The sequence below is a fragment of the Gymnogyps californianus genome, chromosome 7, assembly GCF_018139145.2.
Source record: "Gymnogyps californianus isolate 813 chromosome 7, ASM1813914v2, whole genome shotgun sequence".
NCBI classification, from domain to species: Eukaryota; Metazoa; Chordata; class Aves; order Accipitriformes; family Cathartidae; genus Gymnogyps; species Gymnogyps californianus.
This window is the reverse complement of record NC_059477.1, coordinates 4,033,550-4,060,170: the sequence shown is the minus strand read 5'-3', so window position 1 is coordinate 4,060,170 and position 26,621 is coordinate 4,033,550. Positions and strand designations below refer to the sequence as shown.

General features: G+C 45.0%; 1 protein-coding gene across 1 annotated transcript; it reads left to right on the top strand.

The window, feature by feature from the left end:
* ATIC (5-aminoimidazole-4-carboxamide ribonucleotide formyltransferase/IMP cyclohydrolase) lies at positions 1-23,465 on the top strand. Its single transcript, XM_050899836.1, has 16 exons — positions 1-49; positions 845-971; positions 2,505-2,581; positions 3,681-3,747; positions 6,105-6,193; positions 7,552-7,703; positions 7,836-7,992; positions 9,227-9,352; positions 9,523-9,630; positions 10,916-11,001; positions 12,221-12,310; positions 13,971-14,099; positions 15,083-15,175; positions 21,137-21,319; positions 22,289-22,444; positions 22,937-23,465. Exons 1-16 carry the CDS (start codon positions 28-30, stop codon positions 23,054-23,056), a joined length of 1,782 nt encoding a protein of 593 aa, XP_050755793.1. The 5' UTR covers positions 1-27; the 3' UTR covers positions 23,057-23,465.
* The last annotated feature ends 3,156 nt before the right edge of the window (positions 23,466-26,621 follow it).

Below are 26,621 nucleotides of genomic sequence, written 5' to 3'. Positions count from 1 at the left end.
CGCCAGCCCGCACCCACCGACGGCGCCATGGCCGCCCGGCAGCAGCTCGGTAATGCGGGGGCGGCGAGGCCCCGGCAGCCTGGGGTGGGCTGCGAGCGCCCGCCCGCTGTGGTGGCGGCAGCGACGACCGGTCGCAGCCGTTGGCGCCGCCGGGGGGTTGGGGGGGTGAAATGTGGGGGGGGGGGGGGGGCTGCCCTCTCGCCGGGCCCCGAAATGGCCGCTGGGCTGAGGCGTATTGCCTGGCTGCTGGGTTCAGCTAAACAGGGCGGCCCCGGAAGGCGAAGGGCGGCCGCGTGCCGCTCGCCTCAGAGCGGGGCCGCCGCTTCCAACCCGGTAGTTCCCGTGCCCTGAGGGGGGGTGTGTGTGTGTGTGTGTGAGGGCTCTTCTTTCCCTCCGGGCTGGTTATACCTTGGCTTCGATCCGAGCTGGTCGGCAGCCGCCGCTGTGTGAAAGAGGGGTTTGAACTCCTGGGGGGGAAGAGGAGTGGGAACGACGGTGAGGGGATGTCCCCCGTTTGGAGCCCTCGGGCAGCAGTGGGAGCGCTGCCTCTTCCCGCCGGCGGGACGCGCTCCCCGGAGCGCAGCCGCCGACCCGGCGGCGGTGGGAGGGCGGGAGACGAAACTGTCTGGCTTGGGGGGGGCGGGGGGGGGGGAAGCGTGAGGCGCTGGTGGTCAGCAATGCCCTCCCCTGCCCAGTCACCTCCTTGGTAGGCAATGCCTTACCTCACATCAGAGAAGATTCGGAAGTTATAGAACTTATAAAGGCTTCCGCCTCTTAATCCTGTTGTTTTCTTTCTCTGTTCCACTTTTAAAACCAAAATATTTCTGCTCTTCCCACCTGTTAGCTTTACTCAGCGTCTCTGACAAGACCAGCCTGGTGGAATTTGCAAAGAGTCTGAATGCTCTTGGCCTGGGTTTAATTGCCTCTGGAGGAACAGCCAAATCCCTGAGAGATGCTGGCTTGCCTGTCAGGTACAGACGCTTCCCTATACATCTCCACCAAAAATGCTCATTTGGGTCCTGAGGTTGCTTAAATTGTTTTCTCCATTTGTGAGCAAAAAATGATTGAAAACTGGTCTGAAAGCGGGTCTTCCCTGCCAAAAAAAATGTACCCCAAAGCAAACTTCAGAACCTTCTTGGCCAGAAGTTGGTTGACTGAGGCCAAAGAGTGTTACTGTGCAGGTCAGCACACAGAGAGATGTCAGGCACATTGTGTTAGAGATGATGCCTTGTCTGCCTTCAGCCAGCTTTTTTCCCATGAGACAATCAGTTGTCTTTATTTTAGTTTTGTCCATGCTGTGATTAAAAAAACCCAGCTCTGGCCACATAAAAATTGTTTCCAGTACAGTGATGAAAAATCTGTCAATTATTTGGCAGGACAGGTGACTCTGACTCCTTTTTTTGCTTCCAGTGAATGCAATGGTAGGCCACTGGGGTGCATCAGTATGAATATGCACCGCCTTCAGAGCTCCCTGTCCTCGCTGTTATCTAGCACTTGGTCATGTCTCTCCAACTTCTTTGCTTGGCTGTGCTATCAGTGAAGCCTGAAGCAAAGGGTGGTCACATTTCCCCTTCCCTCTCCAATTTATTGTTCCCTTACCATCATAAACAGTCACGGGGAGTGGTAAAACTTTAATGTTTTGGCTAAGCTGGGAAGAAGAGTACTGAGGTATTGCTTCTCCTGAGCATGGTCTTCCACTCTCTCTATAAACCATGTTGACTTGGGATTTGCTTATCTTGGTTATTTCAGTGTATTCGAGAAAAAACCGTACTGCTTAGTTGAGTGTGACCCATGAACTTTGTTTCCATTCATGGCAAAAGCAGTTGTTGCCCCTTTGGCATAGGGGGGTTTTGTAGTGAAATTTATACAATTTTTTGGTTTGGGTCACTTCTTAGAAAGCAGTGTCCTTTCTGTCTTCTGTCAGATGTAGCTTTTGCTTAAGACATAGATCACCATCTTGTGAAGAGTGAGGGAGCATTAAACCAACATTTTGGCTGTTTCTACTAATCCTGTACCTAGCAGCATTTTGCTAACTAGTTGACAGATGCCAACCATAATAAAAACAGTCAGATCTGTCTTAATGTAGAATGCCTCATATCAGAACTACTTCCCAGCCTTCCGTAAGAAGGATGTATCCTAGTCTGTCACTCAGCATAGGTTTTTTCCTAGCAGTTTAGTAATATACCTTCCATATGTTGCGTTCTTACTGAGATACAAGATACTGAAGTTTAGAGGAATCATGCATGTGTTTTCCCTCTACACTCCTTCTGTCACTGAGGGAAAGGTGGTGATACTTTTTTTAACAGATGGATCAAAAGAAAGCTAAGTTTAATTCCCCTGTCCCTTGCTGCCTTCAAAACTCCTAGGGTTTAAATCTCCTTCCAGTAAAACCAGCATTGCCAGTAGATCTAAATTACTTCCCTGATGGGAATAATAAACATTCAACTTATAGATAAAGTTAGTATGGCACATCTATTGTTATGTTATGTTTTCTCGTTGAGCAGAGATGTTTCGGACCTGACAGGGTTCCCTGAGATGTTAGGTGGACGTGTGAAAACCCTTCATCCTGCAGTCCATGCTGGTATGTTTCTGCTAATGTATTTTCGGCCTAAAAGAGAAACCAATGGGCAGTGAGGGTGGGAAGAAGGGGTTGACAGGTGTCTTTTTTAAGGGTTGTGTGGAAGAACTGAGTAATGAGAACAGATTTGCTCTAGCAGCAGCAGGAGGGGTGAAAAGCACAGGGTGGAGAAGCGCATGGTGGCTGAATTACTTCCTCTGTTGCTATGCTGGCATCTATGCAGTTATCAGAGCTTTTCCTCCCCAGGGCTACAAGTAACAGGGCTTCTCTGTAAATGCCTTTGCATATTCTTTGCAGAGTCAATTTCAGACCTGTTCAGGCAGAGAGCTCCACTGAATTTAACCTGTGGATGAATCTGGTGTGCAGCATAAGGAACACGACAGCATAGTCCTTAGTGGGTGATTTCTGCATGCTCCGATATTCCCTGGCTCCTCTTCAGCAAGGAAGATGTCTGATAATTGGTCAATCTGCACATTAACCCATCTGCTTTTTCATCTCCTGTTACTGTGCTTGAGATCCCTTGAATGGAACCTGTTGCCCATCATACCTGAGAGCTGGAGACAATCTCCTCTGACAGCCTTGAACCCACGATTGTGCTGTTGCTTACTCTGTGCCAGCCAGTCACCTGCGTGTTTCTCCTGAGTTCCTAGACCCAAGCCAGCCACCTACACTGCTCAGCTAGAGGCACAGCCTCTCTTGCTTCTGTTGTTTCGTAGGCTTTGTGTGGTGTTGGCTGATGAGCGGCAGGTGCCCTTTTCCTCTCCATGAACTCCTTAATGACAGTTTTGGTGTTTTAAGGGTAGCAACTGAGTCCTTATAAAGTACATTTTTGAGGTTGCTGTTCAGCACTTGGAATGCTCTAGGATTTAGCATTGGGGAAAAAAAACCTGTTGGTATGGAATTTGAACAGCCAAAGAGTCAGTAAAATGGAATAGGGTAGAGGAGCAGGGGCTGAGGACTGTTGTTTGAACTAGAATCAGAAAGTTTATGATAGAAAGTCTCTGAGGAAAAGCACAGTCTGAAGGAAGATGTTGAATTCAAAAAATGTTTTTTGGTGATTCAGTTCTTTTTTTAATAAAGATGTACTGTTTTTTGTAACTAGGCATCTTGGCTCGCAATATTCCAGAAGATAATGCTGATATGAACAAACAGGATTTCAGCCTTGTAAGGTAAATGTTGGGGGACATGATGCAATTAATCAGTAATCAAAAATCACCATTGGAGACCAGTCAGCACCAGCGAATGGGAGCGGTAGGGATTGTAACGTCTGCACACGAGAAGATCTGCAATCTCCTTCCTTTTCCCTGTCAGGAGATACTATGTTTTTAAAAATACAATTTTGTACAGATGCATCTTCATCACTGGTAGTAAGAGAAAACTAAAACAAGAAAGTTACATTGTGGTTTCCACAGGGAGCAGAGGTTTTAATTTCTTCTGGTTATCTGGGACTTTTGGCACTTTACATTTAGTCAATGTTGGGCCACAGTACGCTTCTTGCAAAGTTGAATTCAGTGCTTTAGAAGCTGGTGTGTCTCCCCTCAACTTGGCTCTGGGTGTCTGATCAGATGACAATTCCTGATTTTGAAATACTTGCTTAGTAAATATACCCTTTGATATTTGCATAATGTTTACTGAGTTTCAACACATAAATAAAGAGTAGATGTGGAAAGCAGGTCAGGAACACGCATCGTTTGTACAGACAGAAAACACACAGATAACAGACAGAACGCTTACTTTCTGAGAGCCATCATGAGAGCAAGTGAGCTGCAGCCAGAAACTGAAGTAACACAGTTTGTGCACTAATGTACCAAAGATTTTTTTCTGGTTTTGTTATGATATATTTACTCAGTACACTCCCCCAGGGCAGTTTGGGACTATGTTTAACTAATTGGTTTTAACATCTAACTAGTGATTTTGAGTGACCAATTCTATGTCAGTGGGTAGCTCCTGGTTTGGAAATGAATGGCTGAATTGAACATAGTAAATTGTAGGTATAGCCAGGATGGGAGGTATAGTTTGATTGTGGTGATTGGGCCGGAATGCATCTTAGCTTTTAAAATTACTTTTAAAAACTGATGTGCCTAGGATGGATGGATTTCCAGGCTGAATTTGAAAACCTGAAATTTAAAACCACAGGAATCCTCATAGATGGCTCAGCAGTGGTGGCTCTTCAGAGTACACTGCATATTAAAGCAGGCTCTGCTGAATCGCAGGGGGAGTAACATGCCTTTACATCAGTGACTTATAGTGCACTTGCATCCGGAGTGATTATTTGGATGTGGGTTGTCTTACATAAAGCAGAAGGAGCTGATCCTCAGCAGGAGTGTCTTCGCATAGTTGCATAAAATTTACATACCCAAGTCAAGGTAGGAAACCTTGATATTGATTATATTGATTTCCACAGATAAAAGCATTAGCAGTGTTAAAGTCCACAGATTCCTGATGGTTTGCAACGGGTCAGGAGCATGAATGGATTGGGGGGAGGTGGTATTAGAAATAGAACAGACAATAAAAGACATCATAAGAAATTTAGAGACATAGGGGGTTCTGAAAACCATACTGGAAGCTGATCATCCCTTCTGCTTGAGTTCATCACACAGTGTGGAAACAAAGGAATATTAAAAGTTGGACACAAGTGTATGCATCACAGCAGTTCGCTGCCAATGCTGGGCGTGCATTGGTGTTAGATACCTTCATATATTCAGATCAAGAGAGTAAATTCATTCTGTTGGATTAAAAACATTGTGAAGGTCAAAACAGATACCTCCTTTCACTACAGTTCATGTGGCACTGGTAGGATGGAACAGGGCAAGTTACTACTTCATGCTTTCTGGAATACAAACTGTGACTTATTACAGATCAGATCAAAAAACTAATTCCAGTAAGGTCCAGTCTTACCTTGAGAGGGGAAAGTCAATTCTCCCCCCTGCTTTCATGTGCTACAGAGGCTTTATGGGATCGAGGCTGTGCACTCGGGTTTCATATGCTGTTGGTATTTTAAAAGTCCAGAAGGTGATACCTAGGTCGTTTTCTGCTCTTGGAAAAGTTGTGGAAAATCAGATTGATTGTACTTTGTTTGCAATGGACGTTGCCCTTGGTGCTTACTCTCTTACGAAAGTTGGTGGATGCCTATTTTCAGTACTGCTGAGAGCCTGCTTTGAAGTCCTTTGAAATGGCTCAAGTTGTGCACCAAAATCACTAAACGTTTAAATACAGGCCCATGTATTTGAAGAAACTCTTCCTTTAAACTAACTTCTGTAAATTGTGGTTCTATCTGCTGTAACATTGTTTAATGCACAGAGTTCAGTTAAATTTCATAATGCATTGTACCATCACTTGGCCTTTGGCTGAACACCACTGTCTCTTAAGTCTTTTGGAGAAAGAAGCCTTGGCTACAGGATTTTATGTTGCTCCCTGATCTGAGAGACAAGACTGTGAAAACACTGGTGGTATCTTGTGCTTGCCAAGCCCAGTTTGGCATTTTTGTTTCTTACTGAATAACCCTGCTTTTCCCCTCAATTCTCAGAGTTGTAGTGTGTAACCTCTACCCCTTTGTGAAGACCGTGTCTTCTCCAGATGTCACTGTACAAGAGGCAGTGGAAAAGATTGATATTGGTAAGTTAAAGGGAGAGCAAATCTATTCTCCAGGCAGACTTGATGGTTCTGATCTCTAAGTGGTCTCACTTCTTTTCTTTTTGTTTGGTGGCCTTGCATACACATAAAGGAAGTCTGCTAAAGAGCTCAGGAGTTGCAAGGAGCAGACTGAAAGCATAGTTGGGTAAATCTCATTGCTTTTAAGCAGACCTACAATTAAAATGGCAAGTGGCCGTTGTAACACGCTGGCAAGCCGTGCTGCACAGGTGGGCAAGTCATGCACTGCCCAAAAGAAGGAGCCTGATGTACTGTAGAAGGCTGTGCTAGGAAAGGCCAGGTGGAGCATGCTTCCTACTGAAACACGGAGAGCCGATTAAACCTCTTTTGCAGCCTCTGGCAGCGTAATAAAAATAAAACCCATGAGCTTTGGAGAGAAAAAGCTGAACCGCTGAAAGTGCTCTGGGGATTGCTGAAAACTTCACTGCAGGAAGCCGTTACAAGGAAAGAGGTTGGTTTGCATATGTGGAAGAGTAGTTTGGACCTGAGTTTAGAAGCATGGACGCCTGTATCATCAGCAGTTTTGCTCTTCCTGCTAGTTATTAACCCCAGAAGGCTTGCCGTTCCTTCACTGCAGCATCTCTGCTTAGCAGCTTGTGAACAGTACAGGCACAGTTTTGTGCCATGAGGTTGGACTGGGACGGAATTTTCTTGCAGTAGTTTAGTCCAAATGATGCCCAGCAGAGCTCTCTATTAAATGTTTTATGGAGTAATACTCACTCTGCATGTAGCAGTGCCAGCCTCTACTTTTCCTTTGCAACAGCCTAGTATCTTGTATGATTTAAAGTGTTGTAATAGCTGTGCAGAGTCACATTTAAGGGGGAAGCATGGCATTTTATCTTACACAGAGGACCTGGGCAGGATTCATTAATATTTGCAGAGAGATTTGGGAACCTCTGTTGCTTGGCAGCGTAGAAGTAAATCTTCCTATAGACCCCTCCCCAGCCCGGTGTTGCAGAGGATGGTGCTTAAGCGATATGTGGAGACAGCCGTCTTCAGGATGTGGCTGTGCCGCTTGAAGACATCCTTGCCCCAGTTGCTTGTCGCAGCCCATGACCTGTTTCCTTGCCACTGCAGCTCTGCCTGTGTCTGCAAAGGTCAATCCGTGTGCACCTTCACCAGTGGACTGAGTCAAACTCGCTGGCCTTGTGCATTTTGAAGAGCACTCTTACCGTCCCTTCTTGCTGGAGGGGGGGGGGGGGGGCACATTCAACTGGCACAAATGATTGATTGGTGCATGTCCCTTCTTGGCCTCAGATGTGGCTCTTGATTATGCTGTGTCCAGAGGGGAAGTGCTTCATGCCTCCATCCTTCTCTTGCAGGAGGAGTTGCCTTGCTGCGGGCAGCTGCCAAGAACCATGCTCGCGTGACAGTTGTGTGTGACCCTGCAGACTACTCTGCAGTAGCTAAAGAGATGGCGACGTCAAGGGACAAAGACACTTCCATGGAAACCAGGCGTCACCTTGCACTGAAGGTTGGTCGTGTTTGCTTGCAGTGAAGGGCTAGGCCAGACTCGTTTGCCTTTCATTCATTCACTTCTTTAAACACCAAATCCTTTGCAAGTTGATGTTTGTAAGTTGACAGGTGTCCCTCATTCTGTCCCCAGGCTTTCACCCACACTGCTCAGTACGATGCAGCCATCTCTGACTACTTTAGGAAAGAGTACAGCAAGGGGGTGTCCCAGCTGCCCCTGAGGTACGGCATGAATCCTCACCAGAGTCCTGCGCAGCTCTACACCATGAGATCCAAACTTCCCCTGACAGGTGAGGCCTAGGCCGTGCTGGCCAAAAGGGAGTTCTGGGATAGCTAGGAAAGAAGGTGGTTGGGCACGTCTGCCGGTTGTCTTTAAAACTAAAATACCATCATGTACCTTAGTCCAAGGGATGGCCAGCAGTGCCGTAACGACTACTTTATTACTGAGTGGCACTAGGTTTGCAATTAAAAGGTTGAGCTGTGTGAGACAGAAAAGCTTGTCTGCTGACCCCCACAAGACTTATTGTAGCTCCATGTTCTCTGTTGGTGTAGGATTGTGTGTCCACACTGAAGACACTTTGAGCAGATTTACATGGTGCACTGTCTGCTTGACATCAGATCCAGATTTTGCAAAGGAAAACCTTGTCATCCTTTGAAGATGCTTTGCTACTTCCCATTTTCCTTATTTAGTGTCTTCCCAATCTTTTTGTGTCACCATTTACTCCGTCTAGAAACCAAGCTGTTCTTCTCTAGGTTTGAATGGGTTTTGTTCTTTTTTTTCTGTGATGTTTTGAGCAGAGTTTTATTACCTTAGTTTTCTAGAATGCTGTTTCTGCTAGTGGTGGCAGAGGGAAGGGATACTAGTCTCACTCGCAAGAATTTGGCACAGGTCTGGTGTCTGTCTCTGCCATTTCACAGGATGTGCCACTCATCACAGCATTGTTGCAGTGAGGGAAACCCCTGTTTTGGAGAGAAAGAAAGTCTGGCTACTCTTGTTCTTGAGAGGTCGCTATATGAAATTTATTTACTAGATTTGTAAAGAAATCTACCTGCTAGGGAGCAGGGGATGTGCTTTTTGTGTTCTTCCCTGACAGCTCTGCCTATGCACCTTGGTCAAAATCAAGCTCTGGTAAGCTCCCTCAGAAAGATATGGCTCTTGTTCCAAATGGCTGCCAGTTGAAGAACTCAAAGAACATAAGGGGAATGTTCTTTTTTTGTTCCCCTTTCACAAGAGGGGAGGTGCATGGGGTCAGTGTGTGTCTTCCTCCAAGGTCCTATCAGCAGCTTCTGGTAGGGAAGAGAATTGTATTTGCATCTCCTAGGTCTCAAGCCTGTGCATTCCTCACAAGTCACTGAAGCTTGTCAGGGCACTTAACCAGTTGCTGAGGAGCCAGGATCATTTAACAAGAACAATTTGTAGTGATTTCAGTTCTTGGTGGGAGAAATCTCTTCTGCTTGCTCTCCAGACTCTGGGGAGAGGGGTCTGCCCGCTTTAATGTGTCTATTTGTGTGCTGTGTTTGCAGTGGTGAATGGCTCTCCAGGGTTCATCAACCTGTGTGATGCTCTCAATGCCTGGCAGCTGGTGAAGGAACTCAAGCAGGCATTAGGCATTCCTGCTGCAGCCTCCTTCAAACACGTCAGTCCTGCAGGTAGGGTGGCTCCTTGTTGCCATGCTTTTCTCTTTGAACGGACTATGGCTTTTGGCAAGCCCTGCCAGTGGTGTATCTGTGTCCCTTACCCTGACAGTTTGGGGAGGTCCCAGGGGCAGGGACCAGCAAGAGGTTCTGGTTTGAGTGCCCTGGCTTGTATTTCCCACTAGGTGCTGCTGTTGGAATACCTCTCAGCGAAGAGGAGGCACAAGTCTGCATGGTGCATGACTTCCACAAGACCTTAACGCCCTTAGCGTCTGCCTACGCACGAAGCAGAGGTGAGAAGCCCAGGAATAAACTAGCATGTCCAAAGAGCTGAGCTTAATTCTCACCACCTGAGCAGCATGCTTAGCACTTTGCAGGCTCTTCCCTTTGCACTGTACTCCTCCTCTGTAGGGTTTTTCTCCGTAAGGATCTGACTAAATGAACTGACTGCCTATCAAAAATTGTTCTCCAAGTGAGCAGACCTTGTATATTGTTTCAAAGAGGCTAAAACTGTTTTGGATTCTGTTCCTTGATGTGTATATAGAAGACCTGTAGAGATTTTTCTTTTTTTGTTTTGGGTTTTTTTTTTTTAATTTAAATGTGTATACACATACACACATATATAAATCCGTGTGGTTTTGGCTAAAGGATCTGGAGAAACAGCTGTGTTGGTGGCACACTCAGCCTTCCAGTGCAGATGGGGTGCTCAGGAATACTTGACTTGAGTAGAAATGTTTCTGTGTGGTATTTGGTGGGTAGTTTTTTAATGCTTTTGTACTGCAGAGCTCACAAAAAAAGCTAAAAATAAGTAAATAAAAATAGCTTCCTCTGCTTAGCTGAGATACTTTGCCAATTCTCTCGTTTTCCATGGCATTCCTAGAAAATCTGCACAGATTATAGAAAACAAAGCAAACTTACTTAATAAGGGGCACATTGGCTTGGGTTCATTTTTCACCACTTTAAAGACCACCTTTGAACATTGCCCTCAGAAAACTATTGCACGATTGGTAGAAAAATCTTTAGAATGGCAGGGACAGAAGAATTGACCTTGCTAAGTAGTAGAGCATCCGTGATGGGAGCTGAGTTCACCTTAGCTATGCCATTAAATATAGAGAATATCTATTTAAAAATAAATAAATAAATTGCTTTTAGCTACATTTCTGGGTCTGGTTTCTTGCAGGAAAAGCCAGATGGGAGCATAGGCATCTAAAAGCTTTCCTCTTTTTCCAACTGTCTCCCATCTAAAATTTTTCTGTATGTTCCTTGCCTCTCCTTGTCCTCTTGCCACCACGGCTACAGCAGAGCTGCTTGCGGTAATGGAGGTAGTCATTACAGAGTTAGAGCTTTGACAAATTCAGTGAAGAAGGAAGAGTATCTGAACTATGGGAATATTTAAAGGTGCATGTGTTTGAGGTAGGATTTTTCATCCTTGTTGCTCTTACGTGGCCTTTTTTTTTTTTTTTTTTCCTGTGGGATTAAATTATTAGCTCTCATGGAAGTTGACTGGATTGTAGGAGCAAAGACTTTTCTTTGTATTATGCTATAGTTTGATAAGTTACTAAAAATATGATTTTGCAGGTGCTGATCGGATGTCGTCTTTTGGTGACTTTATTGCCCTGTCTGATATCTGCGATGTGGCTACTGCCAAGATTATTTCCAGAGAGGTTAGTTAAACAGCAGCAAATCATTCAAGCGTAAAAAGAAGAATCACACTAGATGGAGTCACTGGTTTGTAACGGCCATTCTATTTGAATTTCACTCATTTTACTGCAGACTATTGATCCATTTGTGTAATTTGGTATCCGGAGTGCAGAATTTACATGTATCTTTTGATCCATTTTTCTTCCTACCAGTTAAAACCTGGCTGTGTGCGAGAGCTTGTGAAATAGCAGTGCTTGAAATGCTGCTTTCCGAGAGATGATTGCAAACCTTTGCCTCCGAGTAGGCCTCAGGAAATGAACCCTGATTACGCTGTCACAAGTATCTGGTTGAAGGCTGTAATCGGAACAATAGAGGACCGGAGAGCTGATGGCCAGCCTCTTGCCCGAGGCAGGAATGTGGATGTAGATTGCTACCTGCCAGTTGATACAAGTTATGTGTAGGCTCAGCCACTTTCCGGGCTGCACTTTTTACTTTGCTGGATTCAATGTTAACTCCATAGCTGACTGCATTGCACGAGTCACTAGTTTAAATACAGGGTTAAACAACTGGGAGTTAATGCTTTACCAAACTCCTTCATCCCGTTATACGTTGCTTACAATTTTTTTGAGAGGGAGAAGGCACAATGCAAAGGGCTGTCTTGTACGTTGGAGACTTCTTTTCAAACAAATGAAAGAGCACATTTGACTCGTTTGTGAGGATAACATTTGGTATACTAAAAAAAAAAAAAGCCCCACCCACATTGTAGGATAAGAATGTGAAAGGTGTGTATCACTTCATGGCACTGATGTGTAAAGTCATCTTCGCAGTTTCAATGCTGTTAACAGCTCTTTTGCCAATATTTTTGTCTCATCAAGAGTGTCACTGTTGAAATAAGGATTTTGGGTTTTTTAAGCCATATTTACTGTTAGGGCTGAGAAAAGTGGCGATGCCGTGCAGGAGCTGTTTCCCCCTGGAGGGGGATATTAGTTATTAGTTCCATTCTGCTTAAAGTGATGGTGGGGTATTTTTTACTAACTCCTGCTAAGAGCTTATAGTGCTCTGCTGTTTCCAGGACTGAACCCAATGTTGTAATATTGCCTTTGGTATTGTACGGTACAGACAGACCCCCAAGAGGTGTGCCTTCAATGCCTTTCTGGAAATGGCAGGTGGAGTTTTTGGTATTAGTCCCCCCTCTTCCCGCCCACCGCCCCCCCTGGAAGCTGAAATCTGTATGTGTTACAGGTATCTGATGGTGTGGTAGCTCCTGGCTATGAGGAAGAAGCTCTCAAAATCCTTGCCAAAAAGAAGAATGGTGGTTACTGTGTCCTCCAGGTTTGTACTCCTGCTCAGCTATAACCCTCTGCTGCTTTTTCTGTACCTGCTTTTCACAGACATTTGTGTCCAAATAGCTGGGGGGCTAATCCAGGCACCCCTGCAGTGCATGGAAGCGTTTCCTCTGGGTCTTTGGGGATTCCTGTATGAACCGGAATTCCACCAGCAGTGTTGTGGTCACGTTTAGCCTGTAGTCCTAGAGCAGAGTATTTTCATAATGCCTTCCTTGGCTTTCAAAGTGATGTGGATTTAAAGTAATTAAACCTGTGAACCAGCAAGAGTATTTCAAAGAAACAGAATTTCTCTGCTCTCTTTCCACTCTTTGCCAGCTTTCCTCTGACTTTTGCTGAATTTGTGTCCTCCCTGAATTCTTTATATCTAAGATATAGTGCCTCAGTGATGTTGTGAGTCTTGGCAGTAGAGAAGCACGTGTAGTGTATCATTGGGGGAAGCCTTGTCTGGGCACGTGGTATTTGTAAAGCAGTGTTTAGTAGTCAGCGATGAAGACAGCAGGACAGGCAGAGTTTGGACTGGGGATGTTGCACCTTTACATACTGCAACCAGGATGCTTGTCAAGGAATATTAACATAGCGTGGTCAAGTCAGCGTCAGGTTGCCTTCCTAGTTTCCTCAGTGATTGTTGGGACTTCAAAATCGTCCAGTTTTGGTGAACATGACTAACGGATTACATAATGCTGTCAGAGCAGCCAAACAGGTCCTATTTCTGCCTGACTTGGAGAGACAAACGAGCAGAGAACTTTACTATAACATTAGAAAAAGAAAATCCAAGGCTTAGCTGAAGTTGCAATTGTAGTGTTACTACTAGGGGGAGCTGTAGAAGATGGCTCAGGAGCTTCAGGCAAGAAGGAATGAAATTGAAGACAATCTTGGCAGCTGATTACCTCCTGAATTCAGTTAGCTTTGCAAGGATGAGGTCATATTGGTTAAGCCTGTATCTTCAGGGCCTGTCTGCAGAGGGATGCTAAGGGAAGTTGATCTGAACAAATTTATATGGATTAGGGAAACCACATAAAGCGTGTGCACACTCCTATTTAGAGCTGGTAGCCTTAATCTGGTTTACTTCATGTGTCAATAACCTGAACTGGGGCTACCAAAATTCTAAATAAACCCATGCATGGGTAGACCCGAATGCAGTTTAACAGTTCCATTTAACTTTACCCCTTACACTGGTGTAAATTAACTGTGCTGCATGCTTGTTTGGAAATGTGCCCCAAGAGAGTGCATCTCTGGAAATGATGGCATTCACTGTTTTCTTTCATGTCAAAGAGGGTTGGGAGTTGTACCTTGAGGCATGTACGAAGCAACTCAGAATATTTCTACCTTCCTGTGGAAGACTCTGTGCAGTTGTTTTCCCCTTTCTGTGAAAGACTGGAAGGCTTTGTAGGTTTTTGTGGCTCGCAACATGGACATTTGTATATAAACATCTAAACTGCATTACCTCTCTTCATGCTGTAAATGTCACTTGGTGCTGTTGAGTCCTTGCTGCTCCAGTTAATTTTAATTACTTCTGATGATTTGACATTGCTTTCTATAAACAGTTCTTTTGGATTCTTTAGATAATGTGTTTTAACCTAAGCTATTACTGGATGTTGGCTCTGAATTGCTCTGACTGTTTTATTGGCCTGTCCTTTGGCTTTTAGATGGATCCCCATTATGAGCCAGATGACAGTGAGATTCGAACCCTCTATGGATTGCATCTGATGCAGAAGAGGAACAATGCAGTCATCGACCGGTCATTGTTCAAGAACATTGTTACAAAGAATAAAAACGTAAGTGTCAGAAGATAAATGAGCTTGAAGACTGGTGGAATGAACTGGTGTGCTTTCATCAAGAAAGTCATCACTCTTCTATTTTAAGAGCCCTTGAAGTATTTTAATGAGATTTAACTGGCTTTTAACAAAACAAGGCAGCAAACTTTCTGGACCAAATATACTTGGGTAACTCAGGGTAGTTTGCCTTTGTTTTGATTCCTTGCACAGATAAGAGGAGCTGGACCTTGCCCTTTATCTCCAACTACCAAAATATTTGTATTTCTTAGAAATAAGAAGCTACCGTGTGTAATTTCTTATGGTGAGACAGCCATGTGCTAAGGATCCATTGTGATCTCACTCTGACTCACTGTTTACTTCTCCCTTTTTGTGTACAGTCCATTGTATAAACTCTGGTCTTGCTGATACGGCTCATCATTTAGAGTTCACATCATCAGAAAGTTATCAATTATTTCTTTGTCTCTGATCTTGTTCTCATTAAAAAACAGATGTTAATGAGCACGTGATTAGTCATGGGCTCAGAAGCAAGTTCAGACATTGAGGTAATAAAAATCATTTTAATAAATTAGTAATGGAATGGACTTAAAAATAATGTTTAATGCAGATATTGGGAACTATTATTATTGTTGTGGTCCTGTGTGTACTTAAGCATGTGCTTAGCTTTTTGACTACGAGCACATCTGATGACAGTGAGCAAATACAGAAGACTTTGCAGGCTTAGAGTCAGTGATAGAGCCCTCTTGACCTGGTAAGATTGAGTCTTATCCCTGTGAGCTATGAGAATACCTGCCAAACCAATCATTTACAGTTTTTAATCTAAACAAAATTTGCTGGTAATTGAACAAAACAGGATATTTTTAGTTACCTTGTTTTCCCTCTCTATGATACAGTACTTGTGATGGCTTTGGGGGTTTGCAGATGACTAGCCAGTTGGCTAGTCATGGTTGTTAGGATGGGCCGTTGACAATAGCGTTTCGTTTCAGCTGCCTGAGTCTGCTGTCCGAGACCTGATTGTTGCCAGCATCGCTGTCAAATATACCCAGTCCAATTCAGTTTGCTACGCCAAGGATGGGCAGGTAACCAAATCAGGCAGCTCCGTGGAGCGTGCTTTCACAGCCAAGCTGGTCAGAGAGTGCTTTTGTCAGGCTTGAGTTTTAAAATCGTTTAGCGTACAGGAAGCTATTAAACAGGTACAGATGAACTGCCCTAGACAGTGCCATGCAGAACAGTAGCTAAACCTGTGTTTCTCAAAAGGCTGCTTCAAAACCTCGGTGTAATTTTTTCATGGTAATGACAGGGCTGGCTCTTTCAATGATAGGGTTGGAAAAGCTCTGATGTGCTTCTGCAAGTTTGGCCTTGAGTCATTTCTTTCTAACTACTCTGTCCTTTTATATCATTTTTTGAGGGCATGTACATATGTTGTAGTCTGTATAGAGCCTTAGGAAATGACAGTAGTTTTCACAGCTGGATTCTGACTGTCCAAGTGGTTCTTAGTTTTGTTTTCATTTTTTACATTAGAAAGATGGGATGTGCTTTCTTTTTTCCCCTTTGGGGCATTACAAATCTTCTGTTGTGCCTGATTTTTTTAAAAGCTTATGATGGATGTTGGGATTTACAGGGGCATTGTCAAATGTGTAGTTGATATATGAATCTTGAATTTAAAAAAAAATCCCTTATTTCCAAGTTATAATTAGGTGTTCAGCTTAAATCAGTTATCCAGAAGTTGTTGTAAATGTATTAAAAATTCTATATTTGCCCGGCGACTCATTCTCACAATGCCACTGTTCAGCTCGTTCTCTGCTCTCCATTGTAACTTTTCATTAGGCCTGGATTATTTTAAAAAAATACAGAAGAAAAAGACAAAGAATGTTTTTGATCTTGAGCTGTGGTACATCATAAATCAGCAAAATGGGCCAAACAGTGTACCCTGCAGGTACAGACTGTGAATGAACTGCAATGCTGTCCTTTTTGCATTGGTACTCATCTGCATTAGTCAGATTGTTGTTACAACCTGAAAACATTGCAGCACTGTCTCACAGTACTTTCTGGGGTTGTGTGCTGTATGGTTCTTGAAAACATGTCTCTGGAGGTCTGGCATTTTTCTTTTATTCAGCTTTGGGGTTTTTTTCCTTGCTTTTAAATGGTTCTCTGTACTCAAGAGTGTTAGTTCTCGTAGCCTCAGAACAAAGGTGTCACTATCTTTGCTCCTTTTCCCTTATTACAGCAGCAGTTTCCCCAGTGCTTTGGCAAGTCTGGACTTAACGTGGTGCTGCAGATGTTTCTGAAATGTGTGTGGTAATGCATGTACCATATGGAAGGGAGAAGGCATGAGGGAGGAGTGAAAAGCAGTGTGTGCAGGCAGGGATTTAACTAGCTGGGCTTCAGTGATGTTTTGCATATTTGCAGGCATATATTTTAATCAAATACAAATGTGCATTGTCTTGGTTTGTTGTATATGTGACAGGGAAGGCCAAGATCAGAGGTCTGTGTACTGCACTAAGAAACAAGTGACTTTTTTTAACAGTATAGGTCAGCAGCCATTACAATCACTTATTCAAGGAGGTGGTGAATCTGTTGGGTTCTTCAAATCAAAGCTTAGTGTCTTCCTTAGGAGACTCATTATATTCCAAGTGCAGGAACAGCAGTGTGGCATGCTATAGGTAGTGATGGAGGAGCTCAGGTAGGAGCTCCCTTCTGGTTTTAAAATCTCTAAAAGCTTCCCCAGACTGTTAAGTATTGAGACTATTGTTCTTAAGGTACAGATGGGGAAGGAAATAAGGTCCACTGAAAACCAGTCTTACTAAGGTAGTGATTAGCTCAGATTCTTCTTGACAATGCTGTGCAGAACTAACTACTCGTCATATCGCCTACCAAGACATACCGTCAGATGTGTACAGGAATATTTGGGTGCAAACCAGAAAATAGCACAAATCAAGAACCAGAGATGGAAGGTAACTTCCAGACGGTTACACTTAAAATGCTTTTCCAGGATCTGACTTATTTTGGGTTATATGAGCCAAGCCTGGGAAGTCCAGCTTTCTTTCAGTTCCATTGCTTTTGGTTTTCCAGGGGTTACTTCAGCCTCACAGCATCCCCGTTGCCTAGCAAAACTCTTGTGTGTCAGACATCCAGGATGTTTTTGATAGCTTGGCTTCGTTGGGTTCGTGAGTGGATTGGCCACTCCAGCAAGGGCTGGTGCTTGTGTTAATAAGTTCTAGGAAGCATGGAGCGGGAGGAAGCATTTATGGACTGGAGTGGCACTTAATTTGCAGGAAGCCAGCTGCCACTAATTGCAATAAACACTTTCACTTGTTTTGTCTGACTTTCAGCACAGCAAAGCCAGTCTGTAACATGTTGATTTACACTTTCTTTAATGATACCATCGTGTTTTAAATTAGCAATTTAAAATTATTCTCTTCCTTTATTCTCTGCACAGTAGGATAAGACAAACCTGTTAATCTACCTTGCTGTTTTCCACCAAAGGTGCAAACATTTGTCGGTTACTTCATTGTTTGTTTGTCTTCCCAATTGTGAAGTCCTTTATTTGATTTTTTTTTTTTTTTTTTTTAATAATTCCAAATGTATTTAGGGTTTCTGTTTTCACTCATCATTCAGGATAAATCTGAGTAAATCCAGGCCGATCTGGATCATTTTGCAAGGATCCTTTGGGCATTATCCATCTTGTCCACTCTGTGCTTTTGCACAGTATTCCAGCTATGGGGCATGTTTGGCTCTCCTGTGAGCCGAAGTGTTTTGGTCAAGTAGTTCTCAATTTTCACCCAAGCTTTTTTTTTATTAAGTGATTTTTCTACTCACCCTGTATTACTGTCTCCTTTCACTCCTCACACTTAATAGGCTCTGCTTAAGCACTTTTTGATTCCCAGGAGATTAAACTCTGAAAGAAACTTAATTTTTGTGTAGAAAATAGGCAGAAAATAGAGAGGGAGGGATTCCTTTGTGGAGGATTTTGAGATTTCAGCTGTGTTTTCGTATGGGAGAAAGCCAACATTTGAGGAAGGGAGAGACGAGGTGTAGGAAGAAGGAAAAGAGGGAGAAACACGAAGTGAAAAAGGGGGAGAATAGGTACATTCAGACAGGCCAACGTGAAGAGAGATTCGGGTACAAGGCTATAGTTTGCCTTAAGCAGAAGCTCAACCTTCTGATTTCTCCTCTTTAGACCAGAAATTCCAGGCTAGACTGAAGAAATCTTCCCCAGCAGTGTTGCATCAAAACACATTTTCCTACAAAAAAGGATTTTGCTTTCCCTGGATCACCATTTTCCAGTGAAGTGCATCTTATCAGCACGTTCTTCCCAGGCTGTAACTGTGAACTTCCTTCTAGAACAATGTGGGCTCATCAGAAGGAGGCACAGAGGAGCAGCTTTTATATTCTCTTGCCCGTTAAGCCATTATAAAAACAGTTCCATGTGTTACAGATTAATATCTCTGTAGATTTGGGAATGCCTATGAAGAGTTTACAGGATACATTGCTTTGTTTAACTGAAGTACGAAGTTCCTGCCATTTCGGAGTTGTGGAATATGAGCCAAAGTTCAGTTATGCATCTTTTGACAAAATTTAGGTCACAAAAATTCTAAAATATTTTGAGTAGCTCATAGAGAAAAGGAAAACGCTCTTTTTGAGAAGGGTACTTGGGTGCTGACAGGTAGGAGAGCTTGATTTCTAATGTGTCCATGAAGGAGCTGTGTGTGTTTGGGGCTACATTGGCCTGGAAACACTTTCTCCAGTACTATTGCCCTTGCTGGCTGAAGGCCAGGGCTTGCAGCAGACTAGCCAGTTCCATCACAGGAGTGCAAGGCCACAGCTCACAAGGACGAGATGAAGATGAGGCACCATTCTGGCTGGGAAAGGGCAGAGGACATTGCACTTCTGGCACGTGACATCACATTTTTTAGAAACTTGGGAATGTTTCATAGTATTTTGGCCCCTGCTACCAGCAGTCTGTCCAGTACTCTCCACCATCTGCATCCCCAGCTAAAAATTTCTGCCTTAGCCTAGCCTGGCTTGCTAGGCCCACTCTTAAGGGCTGGGTGACAGTTAATGGCGTGCAGTGTATGACTATTTTAAGCCCTCTCCTTTGTCCAGGGAGAAAGGAAGAACCTCTGTGGAAGAGACAATATACCTATGTGCAGCTGGCGTTGAGCTCCCTTGAGATGCAGGGTCCCCTGCAAGTTTGAAGGTTAAACAGGGTGGACATGAGAGCAGAGGCTGGACATTAGGACCGTTTGTGGGGGGGAAGGTGTCACTAAGCCATGAGAAACTTGGCATCTATTTAGTATTTATGATAATACTGATGTCCTTGTTGGTTTATTAAGCACTGATGACTTCAGTTATAGCTGAGCAGATGATATTAGATAGCAGCCCAAGTCTTTCATTTGCTCCTTGGGGGAATAGTATCCAGCAGCATGTTTTATGGTTCTGGTAAGAGGTGAAGTCACTGTGTTTTGATGAATGAGAAGACAAATGATTCATTCCTTTGAGGGCAGCCTTTGACTTATAGCTTTACCATCTGTTTCAGTATGAGCTGGAAACTCTGAGACATTGGCCAGAACTGCTAGCCTCAACACAGTGTCCCTGGAGCAGTCCCCCATGCGAAGTCTGGTGAACAGTTCAGCTGTGGCTTCATAGGAGGAGGAAATTATGGGAGAGAGACTTGTTTTCTCTCAGATCTCTGGTTTGAAATGGCAGGAGCTCTCTTTGGAAAGCAGGACCCACAGCTCTGAAAGCCGTGGAGAAAAGTTACCAGCCCGAGTGGTGGCTAGGTCTGGCCTTTGTGTGCCTGGCATACTGTCATGGCAGAGGCAAAGCTGAGGGACAGCAGACAGTCTGGAGCCCAAGAGACCTCAGCTCAGTCCCTTGTACTTGCCAGTTGTGACTGGAGGCAGACCATATCTGCAGGGGTTGTTCTGCCAGTGTCCGGTAACCAAGACAACTCCAGCCACATTCAATTTTCAGTGGTGTCAGCACCTAAGAGTTGCCTTTGTCTCCAGTGTGAGTTTGCACCAACCCAGACGGGATGCAGGAGCTTGTTTGCATTGTGCATTGAACTGTGACAAATGGCTTGCAGAGTTACCTGACCACCGGACTCCAAAGAGTCTCTACATATTTTAATCTATAGTGTACCTGAAAAAATTGACAGAGGTTGAATGTGTCTGATGAGAACTTCAAAGAAAGTGGTCTGATAAAAGCAAATGGAAACTGAGCAAATACCGCATTTTCATAGCAGCTTCCTTGAGGGAAAAAAATCACCTTTTGGATTTTGCTTCTGGAAGCACCTGGTCTGTTTGACATCATGCACAAGTGCTATTAAATAAGGTTAGCAGCAGCTATTTTAAAAATCCTGGACTCTGGCAGATGGCAGAGTAGGAAATGTGTTGGTAGCTCCAGGGCCTTGACAATTCCTGCTGACCAGCCTTCCTGATTGAGCAGTGGATTTACTCCTTTCTCAGCCTTGACAGACAAACTGCCCCGTAATCCACTACATATCACAGTTGATCTGTTAAAGCTGTGTATGCCTGGCCCACCAGGAAAGATGATGGTGTTTGGGTGACCCGGGCTCAGACTTTAATCCTCTAACTGAAGTGCCCTTTTCAAGAACAGGTAGGCAGCCTACCATCTCTTAGCAGTCACATTTGTTTCTACAACCAACAATTTTGCCTTAAACAAAAGCCATAATTGTATCACTCTCCTGAGGTTAACAGTTTGACTCCGATGGCTGGGGCTGTGTTATTTATGAGGATGAAAGAACGTAGTGTCCTCAGAGCGACTGTCAGCTCAGCAGAGCCGTGGAAGTTAGCAGTGCAGAGAGCTGACCCTGTAACTAATTTACGGAATTGGGGATGCAGGTATTTTCAAAGTTTTCCTCGCTGATTACCTACACTCTTTCTCTGCTTCAGTGAGGAGCAGCTAATTTGTGGGAGGTCTTTCCTAATTGCTTGGCTGGAATGCAGCTCTGACTGTGATGTCTGTGCAGCAAGGTGTGATTGTGTGTGATTGTGCTTTGTATCTGTATGCTTCAGGTCATAGGTATTGGAGCCGGCCAGCAGTCCCGGATCCACTGCACGCGTCTGGCTGGTGACAAGGCAAACAACTGGTGGCTCCGGCACCACCCACGCGTGCTCTCCATGAAGTTCAAAGCGGGTGTGAAGAGAGCAGAGATCTCCAACGCCATTGATCAGTATGTCACTGGGACCATTGGTGAGGTAAGGGCTGGCTGAGAGGTTTCCCTGGAGAGCCCAGCTCCTGCGAAACAAAGTCTTTACGTAGTACTTAAGCCTGGCTTGAGTTTTGTGCGTGGGTGTCAGCAATGGATGATCCCAAGAGCTGGGGGATCAAGTGGCCATGGCCCAGGATGGTGACTTCTCCAAGGTCACTTAATGGCCCAGTGGCAAAGTGTCCTGATACGCCCTTCCGATACTGCACCCGGCACTGGAACCTGCCCTGCGCTTTGGTGTGCAGTTGGTTTCATCTGATAGTTCCCCCCAGCAGTAAGGAAGGGTTAAAGCTACAGTTAACGTTTCAACTCACTGCCCTGTCGGGGCAAGCTGTCCTTCCCTTCTCGCATGGTGCTCTTTACTTGTGTGGCATTTTGGATTCTCAGAGTCCCTCTGACCTCCCTGTTACAAGCAATAGTGAGACAAGAAAATAGTATGTCCTTTTTAAGTATCGAAAGCCAAGAGCTGGATTGGGGACCTCGTGAATCATCTCTGTGAGCGGTTGCTTGTTTAAGGGGGTAAGAACTGGAGCAGTTGCTGCTTCAGAAGGTGAATCATAAACCAAGCTGCTGTTTGTCATGTGTTAAGTCATCTACCAGATCCTGTTTGCGTGTGCTGGCATTTACACAGAGCAGCATACTGCAGGCAGGCCAAGCAGAGCATCTTGGAATTAAAGCGGGAGGGGGAGAAGGAATCTCTCAAGCCCTGGGGTGAGGAGAGGAAGGAAAGGAGTTAAAAGGATGCAAAAAGAGGTGATGGTGGCAATGTGTTCCCACCACCACTTGGGATTTTAAAATCCCTGGTATGAAGCTCCCAGCAGCAGAGCTGTGGGAGCAGAAAGCACAGCTGAGCTGGGTGCCAGAGGGATGCCGTCATCAGTCATCCTTGAGTGCTCCTGGCAGGGGACTGCCAGGAGTCCGTGCTTTGGGGCTGAGCTGGCTCTTTTTCTTCTCGCAGGATGAAGACCTGGTGAAATGGCAGGCGATGTTTGAAGAGGTGCCTGCGCAATTAACGGAAGCGGAGAAGAAGCAGTGGATTGCCAAGCTGACTGCTGTCTCCCTCAGCTCCGATGCGTTCTTCCCTTTTAGGGATAACGTCGACAGAGCTAAACGGGTAAGGTCATGGCAGGGCCAGGACGTCAGGGTGACTCCAAGGAAATGTCTGCGCAGCCCGGGCTTTTCGTTTTAATTTTGTGCGGACTGCTGAGGAATGTCTCTGCTCTGCACTGCTGGCTAGAAGAGCGCATCCTGGGAAGGATGTTTCTCGTGGTTACTGGTCTCAGATGGATAGCAATTATCCAGCCATTGCTCAGTTTGTTGATTTGGGGTGAATAGAGGATTAAAGTTTATTAAACCGTTTAAGTGTATCACGACAAAGCCTATTGCTTCCAGAGGAACCATTTTACTCTTCTTTCTGAGCTGTGGAGAGAACTGACTGCTCACATGAGGAACTCCCCTGTGAATGGCTTTGGGCAATGGAAGCCTTTGTTTGTTCAACACTTAGTATGGTGGGATGTGGATGAAGGACTGGGGCTGCCAGCTCCTTTTCAGGGGGATTTTGGTTTTCTGTCCTCTAATCCTTCCACTTATCTCTGTCTTTGTTCAGAGCGGAGTACAGTTCATCGCTGCCCCATCTGGCTCGGCTGCCGACGAGGTTGTGATCGAAGCTTGCAATGAGCTGGGGATAACTCTCATTCACACCAATCTTCGGCTGTTTCATCACTGAGTTTGCCGTGGGCTGTTGTGGTCCCTCTTTGGTCACAGTCTCACCAGCAGCAGTGACTGGAATATCACCAGCTTAATTAGGAGGCACCTGCCGTCTGTGCTTAGCGAGTGTTCCTAAGATCTGTAAATGAGATCTTTCCCTGTGTTAACAGAGAATGAAGGTGCAAGAAGTTGGCCTTCAATGTAGAAATAAGTCTCTCTTGCAAATAAACATACGGTTCCTAGCTATGTGGACTCTGTAGTCTTGTGTCATCCAAATACTGTGTCCTCAGGAAAAAAGGTTTATTTTTGAGGTAAATTTTGTGGTCCAAACTGTACTAATTCATTAGAAGGCCTATGGAATGGTGTGAAAGCCTGGCTTATGCCCAACTTCTTAATGAACTGATAAAAATCTGTGTTGTAAACTGAACTGTGAGCTGCCTTTTTTTTTTTTTTTTTTTTTTTTTTTTTTTGGCTTCAGCAGGTACTTTTCTCCAGGCGCTTCTAATCCATTATCCTCTTCCCCTGTGAGGAGAGGGGAGTGGGTCCTTTGTGCAAGGCAGTCTCGGGTTCGGTGCTCCGAATCCTGCCCTAGATGCGTGCTTTGGGCTGAGCGGCAGTGTCAGGTTGCTTTCTCCAAGGTAAAAGACTCATTCCTGCGAGTTTGACGTGCTTGTTCTCATACCGGGGAGTTCGATTCAGAGTTCGTAGGCAGGCATCTGGGAAGCATCTTGCCTGAAGCCACTTCCCTTCTCCATTGTGCGCAATTTGCATTAAGCAGATTTGAACTCTGATTAGAAAAACAAAGTGACAATCTGGAGCACAGCGAGATGAATAAAGTAACAGCCCAGACACGTTTTTGCTGGCAATCACTGTGACCATTTCAAAGGGATTTTTTTTTTTTTTTGGTTCCATTTTATAAAATCTGTTCAGTTTTGGCAAGGAACAGTCCACAGTTTTGCAATAAACACTTCTGTCGCGGCTCTGATCTCAGCTGGTACAGAGCAGAAAGTCTGCATGTGTTCCCTTTGCTCGAGCAGTCGCAGGGGTGCATAGGTAGGAGACGGGCCTGGAAGAGGGGAAATTCAGGTTGTGTTCTGGCTCTGCTGCTGACGTGCCATGAATGTGGGCATGTATTTTATTTTACCTGACTGCTTGTTTGATCCAGACTGGTTCGAACTGAGCAAAGGAAAGCTAATTCCTGGGGCATGAGAGTCATTTAAGATATCATAATCGACACGCTGGTTTTCCTTGAATGCTGTCATTCCATCTGCTCTGTGTACACATTTTCCCCTTGCCCTCCTTGTGTCTTAGGCACTGGGCACTGCCCAGGAATTCTGTGCGCCCAGCGCTGCCCTTGCTCTGGCCTGAAAGGGAGCAGTCTCCTCTCTTTTCTGATGTCTACAGTGGATTATTTTTTCCTATCTGATCTCTACAGTGCATTATTTCCAAGTGGCTGGATTAGGCAGGATGGGGTAGAGAGGATTCTTCTTTTTGGGCCCAGAGTAAGACAGTAGTCCAAAATAAAAACGGTGCATTGCTTAATGGCTCGCCTCTCGGCTGTGCTAACCCAGGCCCTGGCCCCTGACTGCTTTCTGTGCCATTGCTTCCCATGGAGTATCAGTGTTTGGAGTGTTCCCTGTTTTTATTAGCTTATACTTTAAAAGTTGGGTTTTGGATTCTTTTCTTCCATTGTTGTTCTCCTTACGTGTCGTTTCTGTCATGCTGTTTTGACTGTAGCTGGTACATACCACGCTGTGAAGTTCCCTCGGGAATCTGTTCGCCCGTTCTTTACCTGCATCTTCTAAAGCGTCAGCTAAAATAGAGACTGGTAATAAGCATCTGGCAGCTTGTGTTCTAGTGTATTCCTGCTTGTCATTTACCCTTTGTTTGCTGTCCTTGAGGCACTGTTTTAATCTACTGATGGAAGTTAATAGGTACTAATCTTCCAGGTGAGATCTCTGCATGAGGTGCTGGTAAATGTCTAACTAAGGTGCTATCTGTCTAGGGCCTGTCTGCTGTGTTACTTGTGCTGAGCAACTTGCAATCTTCTATGTCCACAACATCCACAGAGGGATGCTTTTGCCTCCTGTTGTGCCTATGATAAGGTTAAAGGACGTAGAGGAGCCGTACAGAATTGCACCTAAGCGTCCCACGTCCCAAGCAAAGTGTCCTTGACTGCCCTGCCTCACTTGTCTGACTAAAGGCTGATGAAAAGCTCTGGTCTAGTTCCAGGTGTGAGGTGACCTCAGAGGAATGCCCTTCAGGGTGGCTTGTCACCCGGGCTGTGGTGACAATTTCAACTAGCCTGAAGCCTTCCCCTTGAAGGAAATTAGCAGTGCGTGAAGCCCGGCACTTGACTGGCTCCGGTTTTGGGCACAGAGCCATGGGTGGCCTTGCAGGAGTATGCCGGTCTGGAAGCGAGGGCTCCCACCGCTGCTCTGTGAGGTCAGGTCAGGAGCTGCTGTTTTTAAGCTGCTGAGAGATGCCCTAAAGGGGGTTCCAGTTCCTGCTGGTAGCAAGTCCCTGCTGACAACTGGGCTTAAGAGCTGCGAGCCTTCCCCCAGCGCAGCAGGCCAGATGAGCGGTTCTTTGTAAGAAAGGGCTGTGTTGGTCTGTAAGGGTTCCTGATGAGGTATGCTGATCTCCTGTTAGTTGAATGAATGACTTCTCCCTTTGACATTTGCAATGATTAAAAGCAAACGGCGTAGCTCTGCTTAGTATCCGTTTCCCATAGGAAAGGGCATGTCTCTTCTCATGGGGGGGATAGGTCTGCTCCCTTCAGTTGATGTTTTTTGAAGAGCGGGCTGCTGACAGGCTCTGTTTTGCACCATCACCGTATGGCGCCTTGCCCCTGGCAGGTCCCATGCTGGCAGAACAACAGCTCCCAAAAGTGTGGAAATCAATGGAAAGCAGGGGGGAATCATTCTCAGCCTTTGCAGTCAGTAGCAGAGGATTTTTTTTTTTTTCTTTTTTTTCTTTTTCCTTCAGCCACCAAGGGGCTCCTCCCTGGAGTAGAGAGTCCTGACTCCAGTTGTTCCTGTGCTCTAACCGAAGCTCTGTGTTAGCTGAGAAGACAAACGTTGTGGAGATGCACCACCTCCTCTGGAAAAGAACAGCCAAGGGCTTAAATGCCACTGGGCTTGCTGTAGCCGTGAGCGCCTTGTTTGGGAGCCCAGGGTGACTGAAAGCTCCCTGCTAGCAGGGGCAGATGCTCCCTTCATCCCTGCCTGGGCAGCTGCCCCTGCCTTGAAGGTAACTTGGGTTGGACAACATGAGTTGATCTTTGCGCTCAAGTGGACCATGGATATAAATCGAGCCCGTGTTTTAAGGTCCAGCAGCTTTTCTGTTGCCACTTTACGCAGTAGGGCCTGGGTGAAGCACAGGAACCTTCAGAAATCTTGGTTCCTTTTGTTGCTGATTGATTGTTTCTAAAAGGAAAGGTGTGTGGTTGATACTTTGGATCTCACAAGTTTCTACTGCCTCTGTGCTGCGCTCTGCTAGTGGTTTTCAAATGCAACTGCAAATAAAAGCTTTAGCTGAATGACAAAATACCCAGCGTTGTACTAGTAAATGTTAAATTATCA